Source organism: Corapipo altera, unplaced genomic scaffold (genome assembly GCF_003945725.1).
Source record: "Corapipo altera isolate COAL_440 unplaced genomic scaffold, ASM394572v1 22, whole genome shotgun sequence".
NCBI classification, from domain to species: Eukaryota; Metazoa; Chordata; class Aves; order Passeriformes; family Pipridae; genus Corapipo; species Corapipo altera.
The window spans coordinates 9,533,206-9,552,917 of record NW_020884886.1 but is presented as its reverse complement, the minus strand read 5'-3'; the positions used below and the strand labels follow the sequence as shown (position 1 = coordinate 9,552,917).

The following is a 19,712-nucleotide window of genomic DNA, read 5'->3' as shown; positions in this document are numbered from 1 at the left end:
AACATCCCAGGAGACTGTCAAGCGGTGGTGAGAATGACTGGGTAAAAGAGCAAGACTGAAAAACAGAGAGAGTTATCAGAACAGAGAAATGGGGAAGTTGGAAGAGAAGCACAGCAAGTGGGAAGTAGGGAATCTAAAACTGAATCTAAAATACCATGAAAGAGCTAGGAACAGCCAGTTGATGCATTGGCCTCAAATCCAGGGAGTACATGGAAGGGTAGCTCAGAGATACTGACTCATGAGGTTTACCAAGTCATGCTTAGAAGATCTAGAAATTCTTTTTTAATTTCTTTTTATACTTTTGAGATTTATGGCAATGGATGACACACAGAGCTGTCCATAGGCAATGTCTTGAAAGGCTGCACCTTAGCCACTGTGATTAGAACTCTCTAATGATGACATGTTGTCAGTAGGCTTTTCCTGTCTTGAGTCAATGCATGTGTACTTGTGAGACATTGTTAGGATAAAATACAATAAATTTATCTGTAGTATTTGCTCATTTTCAAATATCATAAAAAGGAAAGGAAGAGATTGCATTTATTTTTTGGTAGAGATCAAGCTGATGGAATTTAATTGTTAAGTTATAGACCAGACTGCTTGCCCTGTTAACTTAGTAGGTTAATGTGAATGATAACTTTGACCTGATTATTTGGAGGATGATGGTGGTGGTGTTTCTTTTTAAGCTCTAGCTTTCACTTCTATTTTTCAAGAATCTGTGCTAGCTAACAACACAAATCAGGTCACATTTGAAGTTTTGTGCTACTAGATATCCATGGTACAGGGGCAGGGACTTCGGCTGACATCCTCTTAACTGGCTAGGAATCTGCTCTAAACATGTAAGGAATTTAATTGTATCATAGTTATTTCTCAGCTGTGCCTTTTGTCTAATTATATGCAAGTTAAAACTATTATTTTGGCAGCTTTGTATAAATATTGTCTAAGTAACTCTGCATTCTGTTCTTCCCACCAGCCAGGATACTGGAACTAGCATAGATGTTTTTGCTTTGTCTTGTTTGGGGTTTGTGTGCTATGCTGGGAGTCTGTATCCCCACATACTGTTTGTATTCTCTATTAAAGATAAAGGAACCCAGGTGACTTGTTGTTTTCTCTCTAATGAAGCATGAAGTCTGGGTACCAACAACAATAAAAGTAAAGATTGTTGGCAGTTAAGAAGTAACTCAAGGGTTTCTTTTCAATCACCACTTACACTTCTGACTTATGATTGATATTTACTCTTTTTCTAGGCAAATCTTGCTCAACTACTGAGTGAGGCTCAAGATCGAAATAAACACCTTGGAGAAGAGATTAGAGAGCTTCAGCAGAGACTGGGAGAAGTACAAGGGGACAATAAGGTATTACAAACTTTTTTTACCAGTAAATGGCATGGAATGTGTAAACTGGGCTGCAATTTTGCATTTACTTATTAGGAAAACAAATTAATGGGCTACAGAACTTCTAGAATACTTTAATTACAATAAATGCTTAGAACAGTAGAACAAAAGAAGCTTGTATGGGATACCAGTAAGTGCAGCTTATTATATGTTTTTGTATGCTGCTTTTGCTCAGTTGTCCTTAGCTGTGTATTTTGTACCTAGCCTTGCCTTAATGCTCTCAGACTTTCTTTTTCCCTTTCTATTTTTTAAAATATATTTTATTAGTGATATTTCCTCTTACAGATAAGTGCAGATAAGCATATCTTCTTCATCATGCGATAATTTTTAATTTTTTGCACTGTAAATGCAAAATTTTAGTAGATGATAAAACCAGAGCAGCCATAATTTTTCCCTTAAAAAATATGGAGGAGTTGATCACAAACATATATATTGAGCTTTGTATTAAGCCCTCGTCCCATTACCCTTACATAACCAATTTATTTCATTGCTATATTTAGCAAGTTATATGGAACATTGCTCAAAATCTGCCATTTGGTATTAATCAAACTCCTGTTGTCTCCATTAATTGAAATATTTAAACTCAAGCCAAATGTGTGTAACATTCACAGCTGGAGCTTAATGCAAAAGTACATTCAGAGATCAAACTAGTGAGAGGTTGAATTGGAGAGTCGAGGTGTTTAACAAAGTAAAAAATTGAAACAAATAATTAATTATAACTTCTCTCCCTCAACTACAGTTTTAAAATCATAGGATTTTAAAATGCGAATAAAAATGGTGTGACTTTTAATTAGTCAGATGGGGGGGGTTCCATTTAAGTTTAGTTATTTTCTTTTAAACATAAGTATATTGTGATTATGCAGTTTTATTCATTGTTTTTCACAAAGAACTCCCCTGAATGTGTTCAGGGAGCTGGGAAAGGGTCAAGCAAGACCTGAATTTGTAGTGTGCATAGCATTCAGCATAACTTGCTCAAGTCTTCAAAGACCAGATTTCCCAGTGTTTATTTTCATTTGCATTTTACTGTTTGAACTGTATTGCGGTGTAGAAGTCAGTGCCACGCAATTCCACAGTACCAAAGGTATGCCATATAGCCTTTCCTAAACCAGTCCTGAATAGATAGCAAGGGTCTGTAGGTGCAAACAGAACACAAAGGTAGTAAAACTACAATATATTTAAATATCAAGGTTATGTACCAATTCTAATTCACTATGAGACAATATGATCTTGGTAACATAGAGCCTACTTCTTTGTACTTGAACTGGTGCTGTTTATGTTCACCTTTGTGGGTTAACTTGGTATTAGCTGGTCATCTGTATTTTCAGCGTGAATTTAAATTCATTATCCTCAAAACAAATGGAAAAGTACAAAAAGACTTATTCTGCCCAGTGTGCCCCTCTCCGAAAGGTGCAAAACAGTGCATCGCTAAATAAAGAGTCAGAGGAAAGAGCTGCATCAGACACGGATTAATTTAGACTAGGATTTTCATTTTTGGAACACATTATTCACTTTCCTAGTAAATGAGAAATAGAGCTTATTTTAGAGTCAGGTTGCTGTTTTTCAAAATGCCTAAAAAAGCATTGCCATCTCTCTGAGGGATTTAACACTCTCCTCCTGTGTCAGATTTCTCTCTCTACAAGCTTCAGTGATAAAATTCTAGGCTTGTTCCCGAAGCCATTCTGTTCTGCTCATCAGTTCTCCTGTACTGGCAGCTGGGCTACTTCAGGCACTGGAGTCCAGATAATGTATGGTATATACAAAAACAAAGAACTATAATAATTTGTTTGTTCTTACATTTTTCCCCTGCATCCTTCTCACTGCTTTTTCCAAAGTGAGGGAGGGCATCCTGCCCAGCTGGTCTACGTCAGCCTTACTTCTGGCAAGAGATGAACAAACAGCTGCTTTTGCAGCAAGTGAAGCTGCTTATGGATGAACAATTCTCCCTGTGTCTGAGCAGAGGTGACTCATGCAGGCTTTGTCACTGAGTGGCAAGAGCTTTGCAGGACTAAAAAAGAAAAAAAACCTCTTTAAATATCACACATCAGCTCTGTTGATAAGGAAATGTTTTCATGGCTTGACTTGTTTTTCACCGCTTTAATGTTTGCTACAAGTAGGGTGCAGTCACTTGGATTAGAAGGAGACCTTAAACCAGAGACTATTTTACTTGTTGAAATCAGGTTAAGTACGTCATCAGTTAGGCAATAACGAATTGCTTGCATTTGGTTTAACTGGACTAATTTTTTCCTCTAATTTAACTAGAATTTTGTTGGCACAAATAATAGAACTTCTTCAGACAGTCTCTGGAAGGATTTGTTGCTGCAGTTTGAAAAATACAGCAATAGTTAGGCTGCAGCACTTCAGCAACAGATATCTAAGACTGTTTATTTTTATGATTGATCACAATCTCACTAGCTCTGACACATGAAAACTCTTCTATGTTTATGATAGTTATTTGTAAATCTTTTTCCTTCCTAATGTCTTGGCAGCAATGCTTGAAAACAATTACTAAAATGTTAGAAGGAGATAGTTAGGAAATCTAATTCTCTCTTGTAAAAGGGAAAAAATGGAAAGCTCAGGAGAAAGTGGAGACTTCTGCAAGACTGGATGACTCAGTTGCCTTCCTTGAATTCCTACCTACACAAAGAATGGCTTTTGTAAGCTGCTGAGAGCAGCGCTAAGCAAGAGGAAGGTGCACAGGAAACAATGGCTGCGGTGTTACTGCCAGTTCTTTATTGCCTGGCAGACAATCATTCATGCAGCAACAGTGGGAAATGTTAAATGTGGCGTGTGTGTTTTGGCAGAACTGGGACTTAAGGTAGCACATTTGCATAGTTTCGATCCACTTTCTAAGATTTTGTAGTCAACGTGGTGAAGACAATTGCTGTCAGTGACTGTGGCTAAACATGATGGTTTCTGCCTTCCACAAGAATTTAGTGGTTTTGCTTGTTTCCCTCTTCCTTCTGCATGTTTTATTGATAATCAAGAGTGTCCAACTTCAGCGCAGGCATTGTCTGTGGACTCCTGGACTGCACAGCAGCTATCCCAGTGAAGCTTGTTTAGCTGAAAATTGTTAAGAAAAAGCTGTGATATTAAAATAAAAAGACTAGTGGCTTGCAGCACTGGGTTGTTTTGATTAACAATCTATGGGTTCTTGACAAACAGGAGCTCTCTCTGGTAAGGTGCCATTAATTTAAATCCACTCAGCTGTAAATGCTGTTCACAGAATCCTGACAGGTAGTGTTCACCTATTCTCTAGGTGCAAAATGAAGTTGAGCATTCCTTTCCTCAGTGATTTCTGAATGGCAGAAATAAAAATACAGCAGCCAGAGGGCAAGTGTATAAAGTTTATAACAGAGCACTAATATGAAATAAACCCTTAAACCTCTGGCATAACAGTGTCTCTTTGGGTCACAGCGTTTTCAGGGAAAAATTTTATAGCAGGTGGTGCTGCCTCATGAGACATTCGCAATGCAGAATTAAACGACTTGGCCTGTTCTGCCCTGTCAACTCTCTGATTGGCCAACTGTCTGGAAGAAGCACTCTGTTGTTTTATGGATTGGTATTTTACTTTATTTTATGTATGTTAATAATGCAGCTTTTACTGGCTGAATTTGGAAAGCGTTCTTTTCATAAGACTTCATGCTCTTTTTCTTTCCTTTTTTTCCCCCTCAAAATTAGTAGTAAATAAAGAGTTCTCCTTTTATTGGCAGACTGTTTGACCTTGCAAGTTATAATTGCTTGCAGTTATAATTGCATCTCATGCCTCACCCACTCCTGGGCTGGAGAAAAGTTGGTCATAGTGCATGAGTGACAGCTCTGATCCAGTTCCCAGCCTGGTGTCGATCATTACACAGAAGTTTTGTTCTGCTGCAGGCATTGGAGGCATTAGTGAAGTGTTATTCCCCTTCCTATTTCCAGTTTTTCTGGACAAGATTGAGACCTCAAAATGTTATTACATTTTTTTTCTTGTGGCCTTTCTCACTAGTGAGAGATTCTAGAAATTAAATTATTGTAGCTGAATTAGATCATGTTACCACACCTTTTGTTCATTAGCCTTTTAGCATTTAAAAAAACCAATCCAGTAGCTATGAAGCCATTCCAGGATTTGCTAGTTGCCTTTTTGACTTATTTGATTTGATAAAGAAATTAATAGGAGTTATATCTCCTAGGATCCATCCAGCCTTACTAACTGTGCAGTGGTTTGGTTTGTATTTTCCCTGTGGGGATAGGGAAATGTAGTTTGCCAAAACAGGTTACTTTTGTGGCCATAGCTTTCCCTGAACAAGTGAACTGCTTATCAGAACATGTACTGGCTTCAGTGACTTATGCTGAACTGGAGCTGAAATAAGTGAGGAGGATGATTTTGGTAGTCTGTCTTGCATCAGCAGGATTTTAATTGGCACATTGCAGCTATGGTGACTGGCATCCCATAAATACCAAAGACAGATTTTAATGTACAATCTTCTACTTCAGAAGATTGATTTTTTTTCTATCTCTGCAATATAATGATGTACATTAATTCCTTGGTGCAGTCAAAGATATAGGGAAAGTCAGGCTGGTTATTGTAGTGGGTTTCTCTAGTCTCTGTGGAGCTCCTACAAATGAGGCCATGGGGAGGCAACACTTTTGCCTAGATGTACTCAGTATAAACAACTGTAAATGCTGAATGCCTTATAGATTGGTATTTAATACTTCATGGTTTTTGAAAGGTCGTTGCTTTTTGCTTTGGATATTGAACATAAATGTGTAGTAATTCAAATTAGGCTGTTTTCAGCAGTCACAAAGCTCATGAGTTCATTAGCTGTTTGAGCATTTTGGCTGAGTCCTTTTCTTGTCCCATTTTTTGTTTTTGACATGAATTAACTTTTGTGAGTAGATTAAAAAACTAATGCATAAGCAAACGTCTTAGCAGCTCTTAATACAAATTTTGCACTAATGTAGCATAGAGGGGTTTTTAAGTAAAATGAAGCTGGGCAAGCCACTTCATGCTCTTTTATTAAATAGGAAGAATTCTCTGTTGCAGACAATTTTAATATTTACATATGAAAAGGGCTTTCTGGTAATTCTCTAGTTTTAGTCTGACTGGAATTAGTTCCTGTCACTCCTAAAATACATTGACCATGTGTCTGTGTTTACTTGGTCTCTCATCATTTGTATACTCTAGTGACTGTTGTTGCAGGGTCTGGTTCAATTCCTGTCGATGCTTTGACCATTCAACTGAAATTTTTCACTGAGAACAGGATTGAGCCCTCAGCTCAGAAGATTCCCTCTGCTCTAAATAATATCAACTCTTTGGCCTGGAAGAACTGAAATCTAGGACACCTTTACTCTTTCTAATACAGATGTACTCTGCTGATGCAGCCTGTGTTCTCTTGCTTACCAAATGCTGGTTTTGTCATGGCAGCTCCTTCGAATGACTATAGCAAAGCAAAGACTGGGAGATGATGAAGTTGGGGCTCGTCACTTCGCAGCACATGAACGGGAAGACCTTGTTCAACAGTTGGAGAAGGCTCGAGAACAGGTAATAATTAAATGGGCATATAGTGTCATGTTTTCCAGAGCTAGTGCAGTGGCAAGTAGATGGCTTCTGTTGTGTTTGAAGGGCTGGTAGCTGATTAACATTGCAAATAGTGGGGAAGGTGTTGGGATTTTTACTTAAATAGTCCTTATTGAGCACTAATTTAAACATGCATACATGGTTAGAGAGAGTACCTAGTCTCAGAAATACCTTCTCTAGATTATTGAGTCTCCTTTTCTATAGTAATGTCCAACGACAATTTGTGTCAACTGAATGTTGTCAATGAATGTCAGTGAAAGGGACCCTTTAGTGAAAGCTGTTACAAGTATTCAACACACTATGCAGTGGCTGATATATCTCCTAAAGACAGTCTCTGAATCAAATTTTCTGTAGAACTGTTGTTAGTCTCATCTTCTTCCTGCCTCTGAGCTATTTCTTCCCCTCTTTGGAAAAATTCTCACATCAGACCTCTTTTCCCTGCCTCAGGTCTGTATTAATACTATGTACCGTGCAGCATCCAATTCATCAGACTCTTTCCCTAATATGGATACATAAGTTTCTGGGCAGTTTGGGGGGGTTATATTCTCTGTTGTTCCCACACTCATTCCTACCTATCAGTTCCACCCTGAATGAACCATTCTGTGATCCAGGAAAGGTTCACATTTCTGATTTTTCAGTCTTCACTGAACTGCAGCACCATTTTGCCTTACCAGAAAGGCTGTTGGGCTTCTTCCAGGGTGATCCTCTCTGCTAACTCTCTTCCCAAGCTCATTCTCTTTCTGTTCATCACCTGGCCTCTTTCCGTATGACGGTCTGTTGTCCTTCCTGGCTTATCTGTGTTTTCTGAGGTGTGGATGGAGACTTCTGAATTCATTGCAGACTTTTCTCACACTCACAGTTTCATCTCCTTGGAAGTTTGAAGCTCTTTGTCCTTGAGTATCTTTCTTACTGGACTTCTTCACCCTTCTGCTTGATAGCAGAACTCACCCTGTTCCCTCCATGCTGGCTTATTTTGTACTTTTTCTGTTCTTCTTCCTATTCTGTGAAACTTCATTGCTCAAGTCCCATATTAGTATAAATTCCCACTTACAGACCTTTTTTTCATTTGCCAAATTTGACAGATTCTTATTCAGTTCACTTAATTCCTGGAGTCCTAGAAATTATATGCTAAGATGAGCTTAATATGTTTGTAGCAGAATTATAGTAGGGATTGATGTTTCTTTTGCTGTTACATTTTAATTGTTTTCTAGAAATTTTGTAAAACAAATCTAATTGGTAAAGTTACTTAACTTCAAATTAATGAAATATTACCAAAATAGAGTGAAAGTACCTGAGGTTATGAGCTTTGAAAAGACTTCTGACTGTCCAAAATCAATCCTGTTCAAACATGTGCTTATTGCTGTTTTCAGGCTGGGTGCTATGTAATCTTTTGTTTAAACTTTAAAAGAGTGATGCAGCTCTCCTTTCTTCTCAGATTGAGACTCTGAGATATGATCTTCAAGCTGCACTGGATGAGTTACATGATGTGAAAGAGGAACGTTCTTTTTACCAAGATAAGTCTGACAGACTAAACCAAGAGCTGAATCATGTCTTAGGAGGGCATGAAAACCGTATCATTGACGTAGATGCTTTATGTATGGAGAACAGGTGAGTGCATTGCAAACTTTACCATTTCCCTAGAAAATACAGTGCGTTGCTGTAATGGGAGCGTCAGGTAGTCAGTCACAACAAAACTTCAGAGAAAATTTATCCAAGAATACAAGTCAAGAGATTTTGGTAATTGTTGTTGTTTGTACTGTAACTAAGCAGCAAATATTGAGAAGGTTAGGCTGCAGAAAATTACCAATATTGTATTTGGCTACAGAGATGTCAGTGATGTTCCCAAATAGACCTAAACATGGAAAAGGAAGAGGCGTTCAGACCTTTTTATTCCCGTCACTGTATGGCACCAAAAGAAAGAATATTAAAAATTTGTGTCTTGAGAAACTCCTCGTGAGCTGTAATGGGCTAGTCTTGGATTGAAAACAAGGACTTTGAGTACTCTGAGTTAATACTTTCAGACATAATTTTCACCACAGGGAGAGGTGGTCAGTATGATTTGCCAACAGAATTTGCTGGTGAAATCACCTCTGTATTCTTGCCACTTCCTTGGGAAAAGAATATGTTTTATGGTCTCCACTAAGAATGACAGAGAGAAATCACAGACAGAGCCATAGCAGGTACCTCCCTTAATGTCAACAGTTACCTTAAAGTGAAATAGAACTTGTAAGACACTTTTCATTTACAAAGACTTATGCTTCAGGTAAAAAAGTCTAATACCAAAGGCATTACTTCTTCCCAGCAGCTTCAGGGTTTTTTTCAGTTTTGTATGGCCTACGGAATTCTGTATGAATTTAAACCCCCTGCTCCCCTGAAAGTGGCATGATGTTTTTTTTCTAAAATAATTAAATTGTCACTAACCCTAACACAGCTGCAATTGCACTACGTTGAAAGAGGATATTTTATAAATCCTTTATACATAAAAATATATTTTCCTATGTGGAAATAACTGTCTAATCCAAGTGGATAAACTGTATTAGGAAGAACTGTACTGTTTCATTTAACTGTGTACCATTTTTCAACTATATTGTTAAATTTTCTACTTTGTGATTGCCAATGAGAAGTGCCAAGTAAGTGATGGATATTGCAATGCAAAAGTTCTGCATAGCTGAGTCTTTTGTTGACATATATACAAATCTTCATGTGTCCATCTCGTAGGCCTTCAAGTACAGAGGACACACATAAATGCTTCCTGGCTATTTCCTCTAGACATAAATATATTCTTTTAACTTTCCTCCCCAGAAACCTGAGGACCAATATAAAATAGTTGTGCAGCATGCTTGACAAATCTAACAGGAGGGCAGCCTCCTGTTCTGATGCAATTTGTTTCCGTACTTAAAGTTTTATGGGGTCAAGAGCAGTAAGATTCTGTTATTATATCCCTCACAGAACTGCAGAGGGAAAAGAACTCTCCGTAGTTCAAAGAGAGGACATGCCAAGTAGTAAAGAAGACTGCTTGAGGCAGTACTTGAAGGTAACATGAAGTAAAGGATTACTTCTTTTTCAGGTATCTTCAAGAGAGATTAAAACAACTTCAAGAAGAAGTCAACCTTCTTAAGTCTAGTATTACTAAATATAAGGTAAGATTCTCTCAGTGTATCATCTAAACTGTGCTTCATGGTTCATGGAATTTATTGTTCATTTTCATGTTATATGTATTTAAAGAGCAAATTTGTGTCTTGCAAGAAAAATCCACCATTGACATTCTGACAATATTATTATGTATATGTATTACGTGCTCAGTTTTCCTCATAGGCTTCTTAGCTGATGGTAGTACAAAGGGATACCTCTTAACAGCATTTTTAAAAATTAATTAAATACCTTTTTTTAAGTTCTGTGGGGGAACCCTCCTCTTTCCAGGGGCAGGTAATCAGCCTTCCAGCCAGCTGGTAGGTGAAAAGTAGCAGATCATGCAGTGTGTGGTGAATGACTGCAGCTGTGCTGCTGTCACAAGAAAAATCTTGTCTCCCTGTCCCCTAATGGCTGTGCTATTTCTTCATATATCTTAATAATCACTAAGCCTTCATTGTTCGGGTTAAGGTATATGCTGTTTTACATGAAGCCTTCAGGACTGAGTTTTGCTCTTCCCTGAAGCTAAGCCCTCTTATTTTCTTCTGATTTTGGGGAGTGGGAGGGGAGGGCTGCTTGTCTGAGCAGAGAAGGATAACCTTAGGATTGTCAATAGGACTTCTTCATTTAGGTCACTGTAAAGCAGTCACAGCACTCACTGCTTTTTGTGCATGAGCAAAGCTCCTCGAAGTACCAACTTCATTTCAGCCTCTGTTCATGCTTACAACTTGGGTCTCTTGGAGTGTGGGTCGGTTTATTGGTGAGAACTGAGCACCTTCATGGTCTGGTGGGTTTCACTGAACTGTATTTGAAAGAGCTGGACTTCTGTAGCAGGATCATTCTGCTTCTAATTCCTGACAGTCGGTATTTGCTGCTAAAAGGGCTTCTAGAAACTCTGATAGAGGAGTTTGAGCTTTCCCTAAGAAAGGTAGGGGAAAGTTTGAGTTTGTTTCCAACCAATATTCTCTACAGGATACTGCAGTATCGTCACTGTCACTATTATTAAAAAATAGGCGAGTCTTAAAAATGCATTGTGGGGAGCGGGTGGGAGAGATTACAGTAAAGTGATTGCCAGGAGACAGAATGAGTCTTTGTAACATTGCAGAGACTGTTTTGGTAAAGAATAATACTCTAGAAGAGTCATATGCTTATAGCTTCTGTGGGGGTAAGCTCTAGGCCCTGCAGCATTGTTCTGAGACCAAAATCCAAAATTCCAGATTCTTTTCTCCTAATGACAGGATTTGTTGGCTACTGTTTTTCTAAATAAGATATTTATTGTTTCCCTAGAATGCACTAGAGAGACGAAAAAATTCAAAGACTCATAGTAGATCCAGTAGCAGTGCTTTGACTGGAGTCCTTTCTGCAAAGCAAGGTATTGCATAAATGCAGCATGGTGTTGCATATCTCATTGAATTCTTTTCATCTTACCTCCTAATTTCAGTAACTCTTTCCTCACCAATCAAACCAAAAGCTCTCTTCTCTTTCCCTGTTTATTATTATGTGCTGATTCTTGTCCTTCTCTTCATTGACTTGACAATATAAAATTTGCCTCTTGATTACTGCTTCTTCTTTTGTTAATTCTTTTGCCCTTCATTCTCTCCCCCATCAGTTTTACCAAATATTTTCTTTACTCTCTAACCCCCTCTGCAACTTTGACCCTGACAAATCACTTTATTCATCTCTTTGCTTTGATAACAATGGCAGTCACAATTCACATTCCAAATAAAAATAGACTGGCTGAGGGGCCTAAAGTCAGGTTTTCTGCTACTTTTTTTGGAAGCTTTTACATTCGTATGTTTTATGAGAAATCTTTGTGTCCCATGTTTCTTCATGGGTAGCAAAATAGTGTAATCTCTTTTCCTCATTTAAAAGAAAATACCAAGATTAGGAAAAATGGGGAAGAGAAAATTCTTTGAGCCAAACTGTATATCTTGTGCCCTCCTTTTTAGGTGTAGGTTTATTCATTCACACACACAAGGTCAGTGGTAAGTGTCATGGTAGGTTTAAACTCATTTTTCTGGTTTTGACTTCTTTTTTGTGCTCTTCTCCATGTACTTGCATACATACATATATATATAGAGAGAGAGAGAGAGACAGAGCCAGGTTCTAGTTACAGAATTTAACAATACTTGTGAACTTCCTGATGCGGCTGAGAGGTACAGACTCTAAGCTACAGAGGAAGAGTTCATGGGTGACTGTATTTTCACATCACTCTTAAATAACCTGAAGGATATAATAATTCTAAAAAATAATATAAAAGCTTCCTTGTGGGCTTCAGCTGTAATGTAAGCGGGAAAGAAATGACCAGTTTGGACCAATCTGTAGGGCTGTAAAAGAATGATTTTGTTTCCTTCTGAACACAAATAATTTTCCAAAAGTAGAATTGAGTTAATGTAAGATGTGTCTGCCTATACTTGTTCTGGCTTTTGCTGTGAAATAACAGTCAGCTCGGAAAGCCACCATCTTTATGCCAGCTAGAAATTATATTTCTGGCTTTTTTCACTTTATTTGTTAATTGAAAGAAAAATATATGTATTCATTTAAATAATGAGAATAGTTCTTTAATACTAGTCAATGTTTGTGTTGCATCTCTGTGCATAGAGAAGCCAAAACTCATTTGTGTTTTTAACATTATAGTCCAAGAGTTGTTGTCGGAGGATCATGGATGTAGCCTACCAGCCACACCACAGTCCATTTCAGATCTCAAATCACTGGCCACTGCATTGCTGGAAACCATCCATGAAAAAAACATGGTCATACAACATCAAAGACAAACCAACAAGTAGGTGGCATGACTTCTAAGTAAAGCAGAACTTAACAAGCTACAGAAAAGTCATAGGTTGGGGGGAGTTTCAGGGAAAAGGGAAAGAAGATACATTTTCACAGAAAATTCATTGTCGTGGTTAATTGGCGGATTCTTCAGTTTTTAAGACATATGTGATTAGAGAAAAATTACATTTTCAAATTAAAGTCTGAGGTTGACAGAGACATGTCTGCCTCTGCTAGGCAAGGATTGGTTTGCTGCTCAGGTTTAAGATGAACCATAATATCACAGGGGAGACTTCTAGCAGGAAGACTGTCGGGATGGCTAAAGAAAAGCTGCAGGGAGGAAGAACATCCTTGAATTGGAGGAGATTTGTAATAATTGGTCGTAATGTAGGAATTTTTTAATGAACACTGGTGAGGATAATAAATGTTGCACCTAGAAAAGGGTCTGAAAAGGTTAATGTTATATTTGTCTCAAGCTAGCAGCCTATGTGTCCTACAAGTGGTAGATGTTGCTCCTACAGTTATTTAACCAAAAGTTGAAGGAGATAAACACAGTTGGATTGCTACTGTATATATATATTTTTTTTTTTTAAATCTGAACTGAACTTTCAAGAAGAGTTTGTTTACTCTTAGCTCTTCTGCTCATCAGCAGAATTCTTTGTGGCTTGTACAATTCCTATCATGACAGAATATAATAATTTTTGACACATTTTCTGACATTCTGATATTTTGTGCTCAGTTTCCCCCCCTTTCTTCTGTGGTTTTTTTTTTTAAACCCTGAGTCACTACTGGTAATCAGGGGTTATTCAGGCTTCTCAAAAGCACATCAGGACCAGATGTCAGCAACAGACAGACATCTTTCATGAAGGGAAGGAGTAGTAGTACTGAAGTAAACTATATTGCACTAGAATAGATGATTCATTTTGAAAATTGATAACTTAGATACTAGACGGACTCCATTGCATAATTCTTAGTGATGTGGCAACAGAAGTAGAGGAGCAGTTTATAGCTACTCGTAATAGCCTTGAGACAGCAAATGCCTTATCAGCTAAAGGGATTCTAAAGCGGTGAAAATGTAGCCCAGATCTATCTGATGGTAGCTCAGTCAATTTGTGTCTGTCTGTCCTGTGATGCAAGAGAAGTTCCTGCACAGAGCAGTGCTAAAGAAGGGCTAATCCCTGCTTACTCACTTCTTACTGCTAATGTAACATCAGAAGAAAAACATCCAGAGAAAACTTTTGTTAATTCCAGGTATAACCAATCTTTGCCTTTTACGTCCTGATACTTTATCACTTCCTGGTGTTCTATTTTGCGTGCTCTTTCTTTTTTTGCAAAGTTCTTTCATAACTTTGTATTTCTCTTTGATCATGTGCAGTCTGTTGCAGCTCTCAAATATCACTGCAATGATGGCTTTGCTTTCTGATGCTAGTCTCTGCTTTCAGCTATTGAGTATGAGCTTTCTTGAGATAAGCCTTCACAAGGAGATACAGTTCTTTTGTCTGCATGCCCAATGGGTCACATATAACCCCAGGAGTAGAGGTTGGATGTATGCACAAACTGGTATTCTCTGCCCAACAGAAGATCAGGTCTCAGAGGGAAGTGACACTCCACATCTGTACGAGATCACAAGTGCACTCAGAACTGTAGTGTCGTAGATAGTTCAAGATGCTTTAGAGGAAAAAAAAAAAGAAAGATAAATCCTGGTCAAGTTGAGTGAAGAGCCTCAAAAACACTCCTATGTGGTATGCTCCTTCTTTTTGTCATATTTGGCTTTAGTTGGATTAAAGAAGCTTTTAAGGACTAGGAGGAATGGGAACCACTACAAGTAGAAGCACCTAAGACATACAAAAACTAAGATGAAAAAGGGAAATGGAGAAAGGACATCAAGGAAAGACATCCTTTATTTGAGATGCATTAACTGTTTTTGGGGGCACTTATTTTCCATGTAAAGAGCTAAAAGTAAAGACTTCTGACTTCTGAAAATGGGCAAGAAACTGTCCATCTGTTGGAGAAGGTTGGAGGTGAGAGTGTGGTCAGTGTACAAGTTAAATGCAGGTTCATAAACTGGTACTAGTATGGATGGGTGCTTTTGTTAAAGACATTTCTTCATTCAAAGTAGGAAGTTGAGAAGGAAGTGGGGCTAGAGAGAATTGTAACAACAAAAAGTTTTGCATAAATCACAAGGTAGAAATCTTTCTCTTCACAAAGAGCATGTTTGGAGGACACAGATAGATTTAAAGATTGTTGTTTGAAGAAAGTCAGATTTATTGCGTAAAGAATGTGAGATTTTGGGGTAAATGTTTCATTCAGGGAAGAAGTTCTGCTTTTGATATTTGGGAGTTTTTTGACCTAGTGATGATTTTATTATCAGTAAATGAGACTTTCCAGACCATACCAACTTACTTTCCTCCATACAGTCAACCTCCTCTAAAGTCTAAACCTCTTTTGTTGCTTGCAGATTGAGAGTTGACTATATGAGTTTACACAAGCAGAATGGTGGATTTGTTTTCTGATTAGCTGAAGCAATAACAAAGCTGTGGATTTTTTTAATGTAAATTAGAATTTGGGTGCGCCGTTGAAGTTGACTTTCTGCTGTTACACTGTTGTTAAAAACATCCATTGCCAATTGTTCTTGGAAAAGACACACTAGTATTATTGCCGCTTTTCTAAAGATGTGGCATGATAAAAGGAGCTGTGGGAGTTTGTGCTGAGGAACAAGTAGACTAAATCCAGCCTTTATCTTTTTAGCCTCAGTTTTCAGAAAAAAAAAGTAGTTGTTTGGGAAGAAAACAGATTGTTTTTCCTAGGTGGTTGGTAGCTACTAATGCTATGTTTAAGGAAGGTCCAGTGTTTTACCTCACAAGTCTATTAGCTTAATTTGAAAAGGCAGTTGTAAATTAATTCTATATGCAGTAGTGCATTGCAAGATTAAGTAGTTACATAAATGCAAAACCAAACAGTCCTAACCCTGTCTAGCAGGTGGATAAATATCCTTTTTGTTCTGCCAGCAATAAACCATTTATTAGATATTCTTTTTAGTGCAATTTGTTCCTGAAATTCTCAGCACCTATGCAAGCCAGATCAGTGTAGAAGCTGCTCTGCTGGTCAGACATGTTGCACTAATTTTAACGTTTCTAACTTGGGCAAGCTCAGACATCACCAAAATTACAAAAAGGATTGTGTCAGTCTGTAACTTGAGTATGTTTCCGTGTGATGTGTAGAGCTCGATATGTGATTGTGACAGACTCTATTTACAGGCATTTAGATGACTGTATCTGTATGAGGGTGTATGTCTTTTGTAGCAAGATGTAAATTGAAAGTGAGGTGAATGGAGCTCAGGTGCTGTAAATCACCACAGCTCTCTTCAGATTATGGCCATGTATGTTGGAAACTGTGGGAGAGCCAGAAAGTCAGGTGGGAGCATTGCTGCTTTTTCAAGAGCAATAGATTTCTGTAAAACTTTATCCTGGAGGGAGGCTTAGACTAACTCCTTTGTTGTATTAAACATATGACCAGAGGACAGTGGAAATAGCTATGAGAACCTGGGTCCACGACATGATCCTTCTGTTTTAGTTGAAGGATCTGGTCCACTGGCTCTAGAGACAAAAAAACAGATTAGGGAATTTGATGCTACCAGCCCATGCAGCCCCTTTAAAAATACCTACCTGGGTAGGCCTACCCAGCTCAGTCTTCCCACAGCAGATATGGAAATGGCAAATTATCTGGAGGTCAGAGGAGAAAGAAAGAAATGCGAAAAAGCACATTGTGTTCAGAATGGCTTACACATTTATCTTGCAAAATATGTTTCTATAAGAACTTACAGCTTTACTTAGGATTTATTTCTCTCATACCTGTCTTGAGATAATGTTTTTTTGAGGCAAACTAGAATCATACTCATCACTGAATGTACTTTGCTCTCTTTCTGAATGAAAGGAGCAGGGTTAAGTGTTGTCCTCTGCTTTTGCCAACCGTTGTTCCGAGACGCAGAATGATCCTTCTATGTGAGAACCTGCAACAAAGGTTAAAAAGTAGCTCAGCACCTCTTCTGAGAATTCAGTAGGTATTATCAGGATATATTTTCTCCAAAACCTTTAGAAATAGTGTGGTACAGCTGATAAATTAATTACAAAATTTAAGAGAAGCAAGAGAAAAGTAACTTTGCTCTTGTTGCCTAAATAACAGGAGCAGTAGTAATAACTTGATACAGAGGGTTGAGTTTCCTTCTGTGGTATGGCTAGCTGGCAGGGAGGGTAGCATCCTTCCCCTTTTTTTTATCCTGGAACTACTGGTGAAATACTTACTAAAATAATAAGGATTTTTTTCTTTTCCTGGCAGAAGTGCTGAACTTCTGACTCATTTGTGGTGACAATCATTAGCCAAATCAATGTTGTTTTATCAGCTCCCTGCCTGAGCCAACATGCTGTGAAAGAAGTCTTGCATGATCTCTCTGTTCCCTGCCCCTCTAAGCCTGGGGAACTCCATGTCCTTCAGCTGACCCTTGGTGAGGCCTTAGGCAGGAAGGTGGGAATGGGCTCCCTGTGTGCAAGGTGGAGCTCCCTGAAAGCTGCTCTGTGCCTTTCCCTGTCAGCTGTTGCGCTGTGCTGCAGAGCGCAGTTGCTGGATGTCAGGCCATACTCTGGGATATGAAAATAGAGTTATTAAGACTGAATCTTTCATACCAGATGGAAAGCATTCTGAAAGTGAAATCTAGACTTGAATAATTTTGCTTTTTATTGGAGAAGACAGTAATAGATCCATCATAACCTTGGTAACATACTGGATTACTGAGTTTCAGTGGGGAAATAAACACAACTGCTTCCAAATGTCTTCTCTGCTTTTGAATGTGATGAACTGTTTTCTTTTTAGCTGACATACCCCTGTACCTCTCAGTGCTTTCTTTGATGTTTATTATAAGCTTTCTCTTTCCATTTTATGTTCCGCCTCTCATCTTGATATTTTTGTAGTCTTTAAAATACTTACAGGCTTTTGTTGTGTCATTGCATAGCCCTCACAAAAATATTTAGTCCTTGTTAATCAATTTTTCTAGCCCCTTTGATATTTGCTGGGTTTGCTATTCTTCATGTCCTTCCCAGAATCTGCCATCTTGTCAGTAATGCCATTCCCAGTATGCTCAAATGTCTGCACATAAAGCCCTCGCTGGAGAGCTCCAGTGCAGTATTACACAGCTCTGATGTGCATGGGAAGATACTGTTGCCTTGCTGTGTTGTGATATGCTGCTTCTCAGCATTCAGTTCAAATTTAACTGACTTATTCTGTTGCTGTAATTTGATGAGTAAAACCTGCTGTCCATAATCCGTGCTGTCATGTTTAGAATTGCTGCCTCATCTAGGTTTCTCAGTCTGTTGAGTATTGTTTGGGATTTATTTAAAGACTTCTGACTCCAGGAGACTTGCTGTGCCTGTGAAACACTTTCAAAAATTCATTGGAGAAAAGAGCTTTCTTTGCAAGATAGAAATCTCTCATTTGATCTGGGGAGAGAATTAAGACTAAAAGTTAAATCCTGCAGGAGAGCTAACTGCAAATAGTATTTGTGTATGAAATCAGATACAAAAGAAATGACCCAAGGAATGCAGTGAAAACTAAGAGAGGGTGATAAAGGCACCAAAGGGCTTGAAGCTTTTTAGTAAAGGAGAAAACAGTTCAACGCTAAAAAAAAGGTATAGTGGAAAAAGTATTCCTTGCCATTTTAAGCAATCTTAGTGATAGAGAAACCTCTCTGAATAAAGTACTAGGCCAAAATTGTGTCTTGGAACTTCAGAATCAATCTAGATGTTGTCTTGAATTTTCCATATTTTGTCTGTGTAGCTTTTACCTTCTGGGTTTAGCTATAGAGAAAATAAAGTGATATTTGCAGGCAAGGAGGTAGAAATACTGTGAGTTGCTATTCTTTGTCTTTCCTGAATGCTAAGATTGAAAGTCCAGTACATCCTAGGCCTTTTTTTTTTTTTTTTAAAAAACCATGGGATAGATTAGACAAATATATTTAATTTTTAACTCTGGGGGAGGTTGTCCATTGCTTTTAGTGAAAAGAGATGACTGTATACAGATTTACTGCACTAGTTAAGAAGCAAATTAAAAATTCAGCTGTAAGGTGTAAGCAATTGCACTTTGGTTACCTTAGTATAACAACTATTCTTTTTCTAAAGAATTCTAGGTAATCGAGTGGCAGAACTAGAAAAGAAATTAAGAACTTTGGAAATTGCTGGCTTGTGGAGTCTTCCAGGTTAGTAAAAATTCAAGACGATAGCTTGCATTATTTAGTTTTCAAGGGTATATTTATGTTTAAGAAAAGTTTGGCTATAATTTTTTGTAATGATGGTTATTTTGCAAATGTTCTTTTCAACACATTTGCAAAATTAGAAATGTCTAATATTTACTGAGGTGAAGCCAAAAATCACTAAACTTTTTAACTCTTAAGTCCAATATGCATTGGAAAAAACCTGAAAAATACTGAAAAAAAGGATTTAAATGTTGGGAATCATCAAATTATTTCCATAGACTACAGACAAAACAAAAGGAAACTATTTTATTTAAACATTGTATAAAATATTACACAGGTTATTGACCATTATGTTTTTCAACAAATTTGATTTATTAATTTTGTACTTCTTGTAACTTCCATGGATTTTTTCACTGTTTTTAAATTTTTTTTTCTGTAGAATCATAAACTCTTAGAAACTGGAAATGTAAATGGTCCTAAATTTTCCAGTCCATCTCTCCAGAACAGGTTTATTCCCAGTAGTGTCTTAAGTATTCTATTTGGTTTTGAATTACTCAAGTAATGGGAGATTAATCTGCTTCCTAATAGACCTCATTGTTAGGAAAATGTGCAATATTTAATTTAC

The 19,712-nt window shown here is 37.7% G+C and overlaps 1 protein-coding gene across 4 annotated transcripts in view; it reads left to right on the top strand.

Moving 5' to 3' along the window:
- Positions 1–19,712, top strand: part of CCDC149 (coiled-coil domain containing 149) — a 50,738-nt gene that overhangs the window by 17,928 nt on the left and 13,098 nt on the right. For all 4 annotated transcript variants that reach the window (XM_027642868.1, XM_027642869.1, XM_027642870.1 and 1 more), the window contains exons 4-10: positions 1,245–1,352; positions 6,796–6,912; positions 8,384–8,556; positions 10,016–10,088; positions 11,365–11,449; positions 12,715–12,859; positions 19,014–19,090. In XM_027642868.1, coding sequence (XP_027498669.1) covers positions 1,245–1,352; positions 6,796–6,912; positions 8,384–8,556; positions 10,016–10,088; positions 11,365–11,449; positions 12,715–12,859; positions 19,014–19,090 — 778 coding nt within the window. The remainder of the gene's footprint in view (positions 1–1,244; positions 1,353–6,795; positions 6,913–8,383; positions 8,557–10,015; positions 10,089–11,364; positions 11,450–12,714; positions 12,860–19,013; positions 19,091–19,712) is intronic.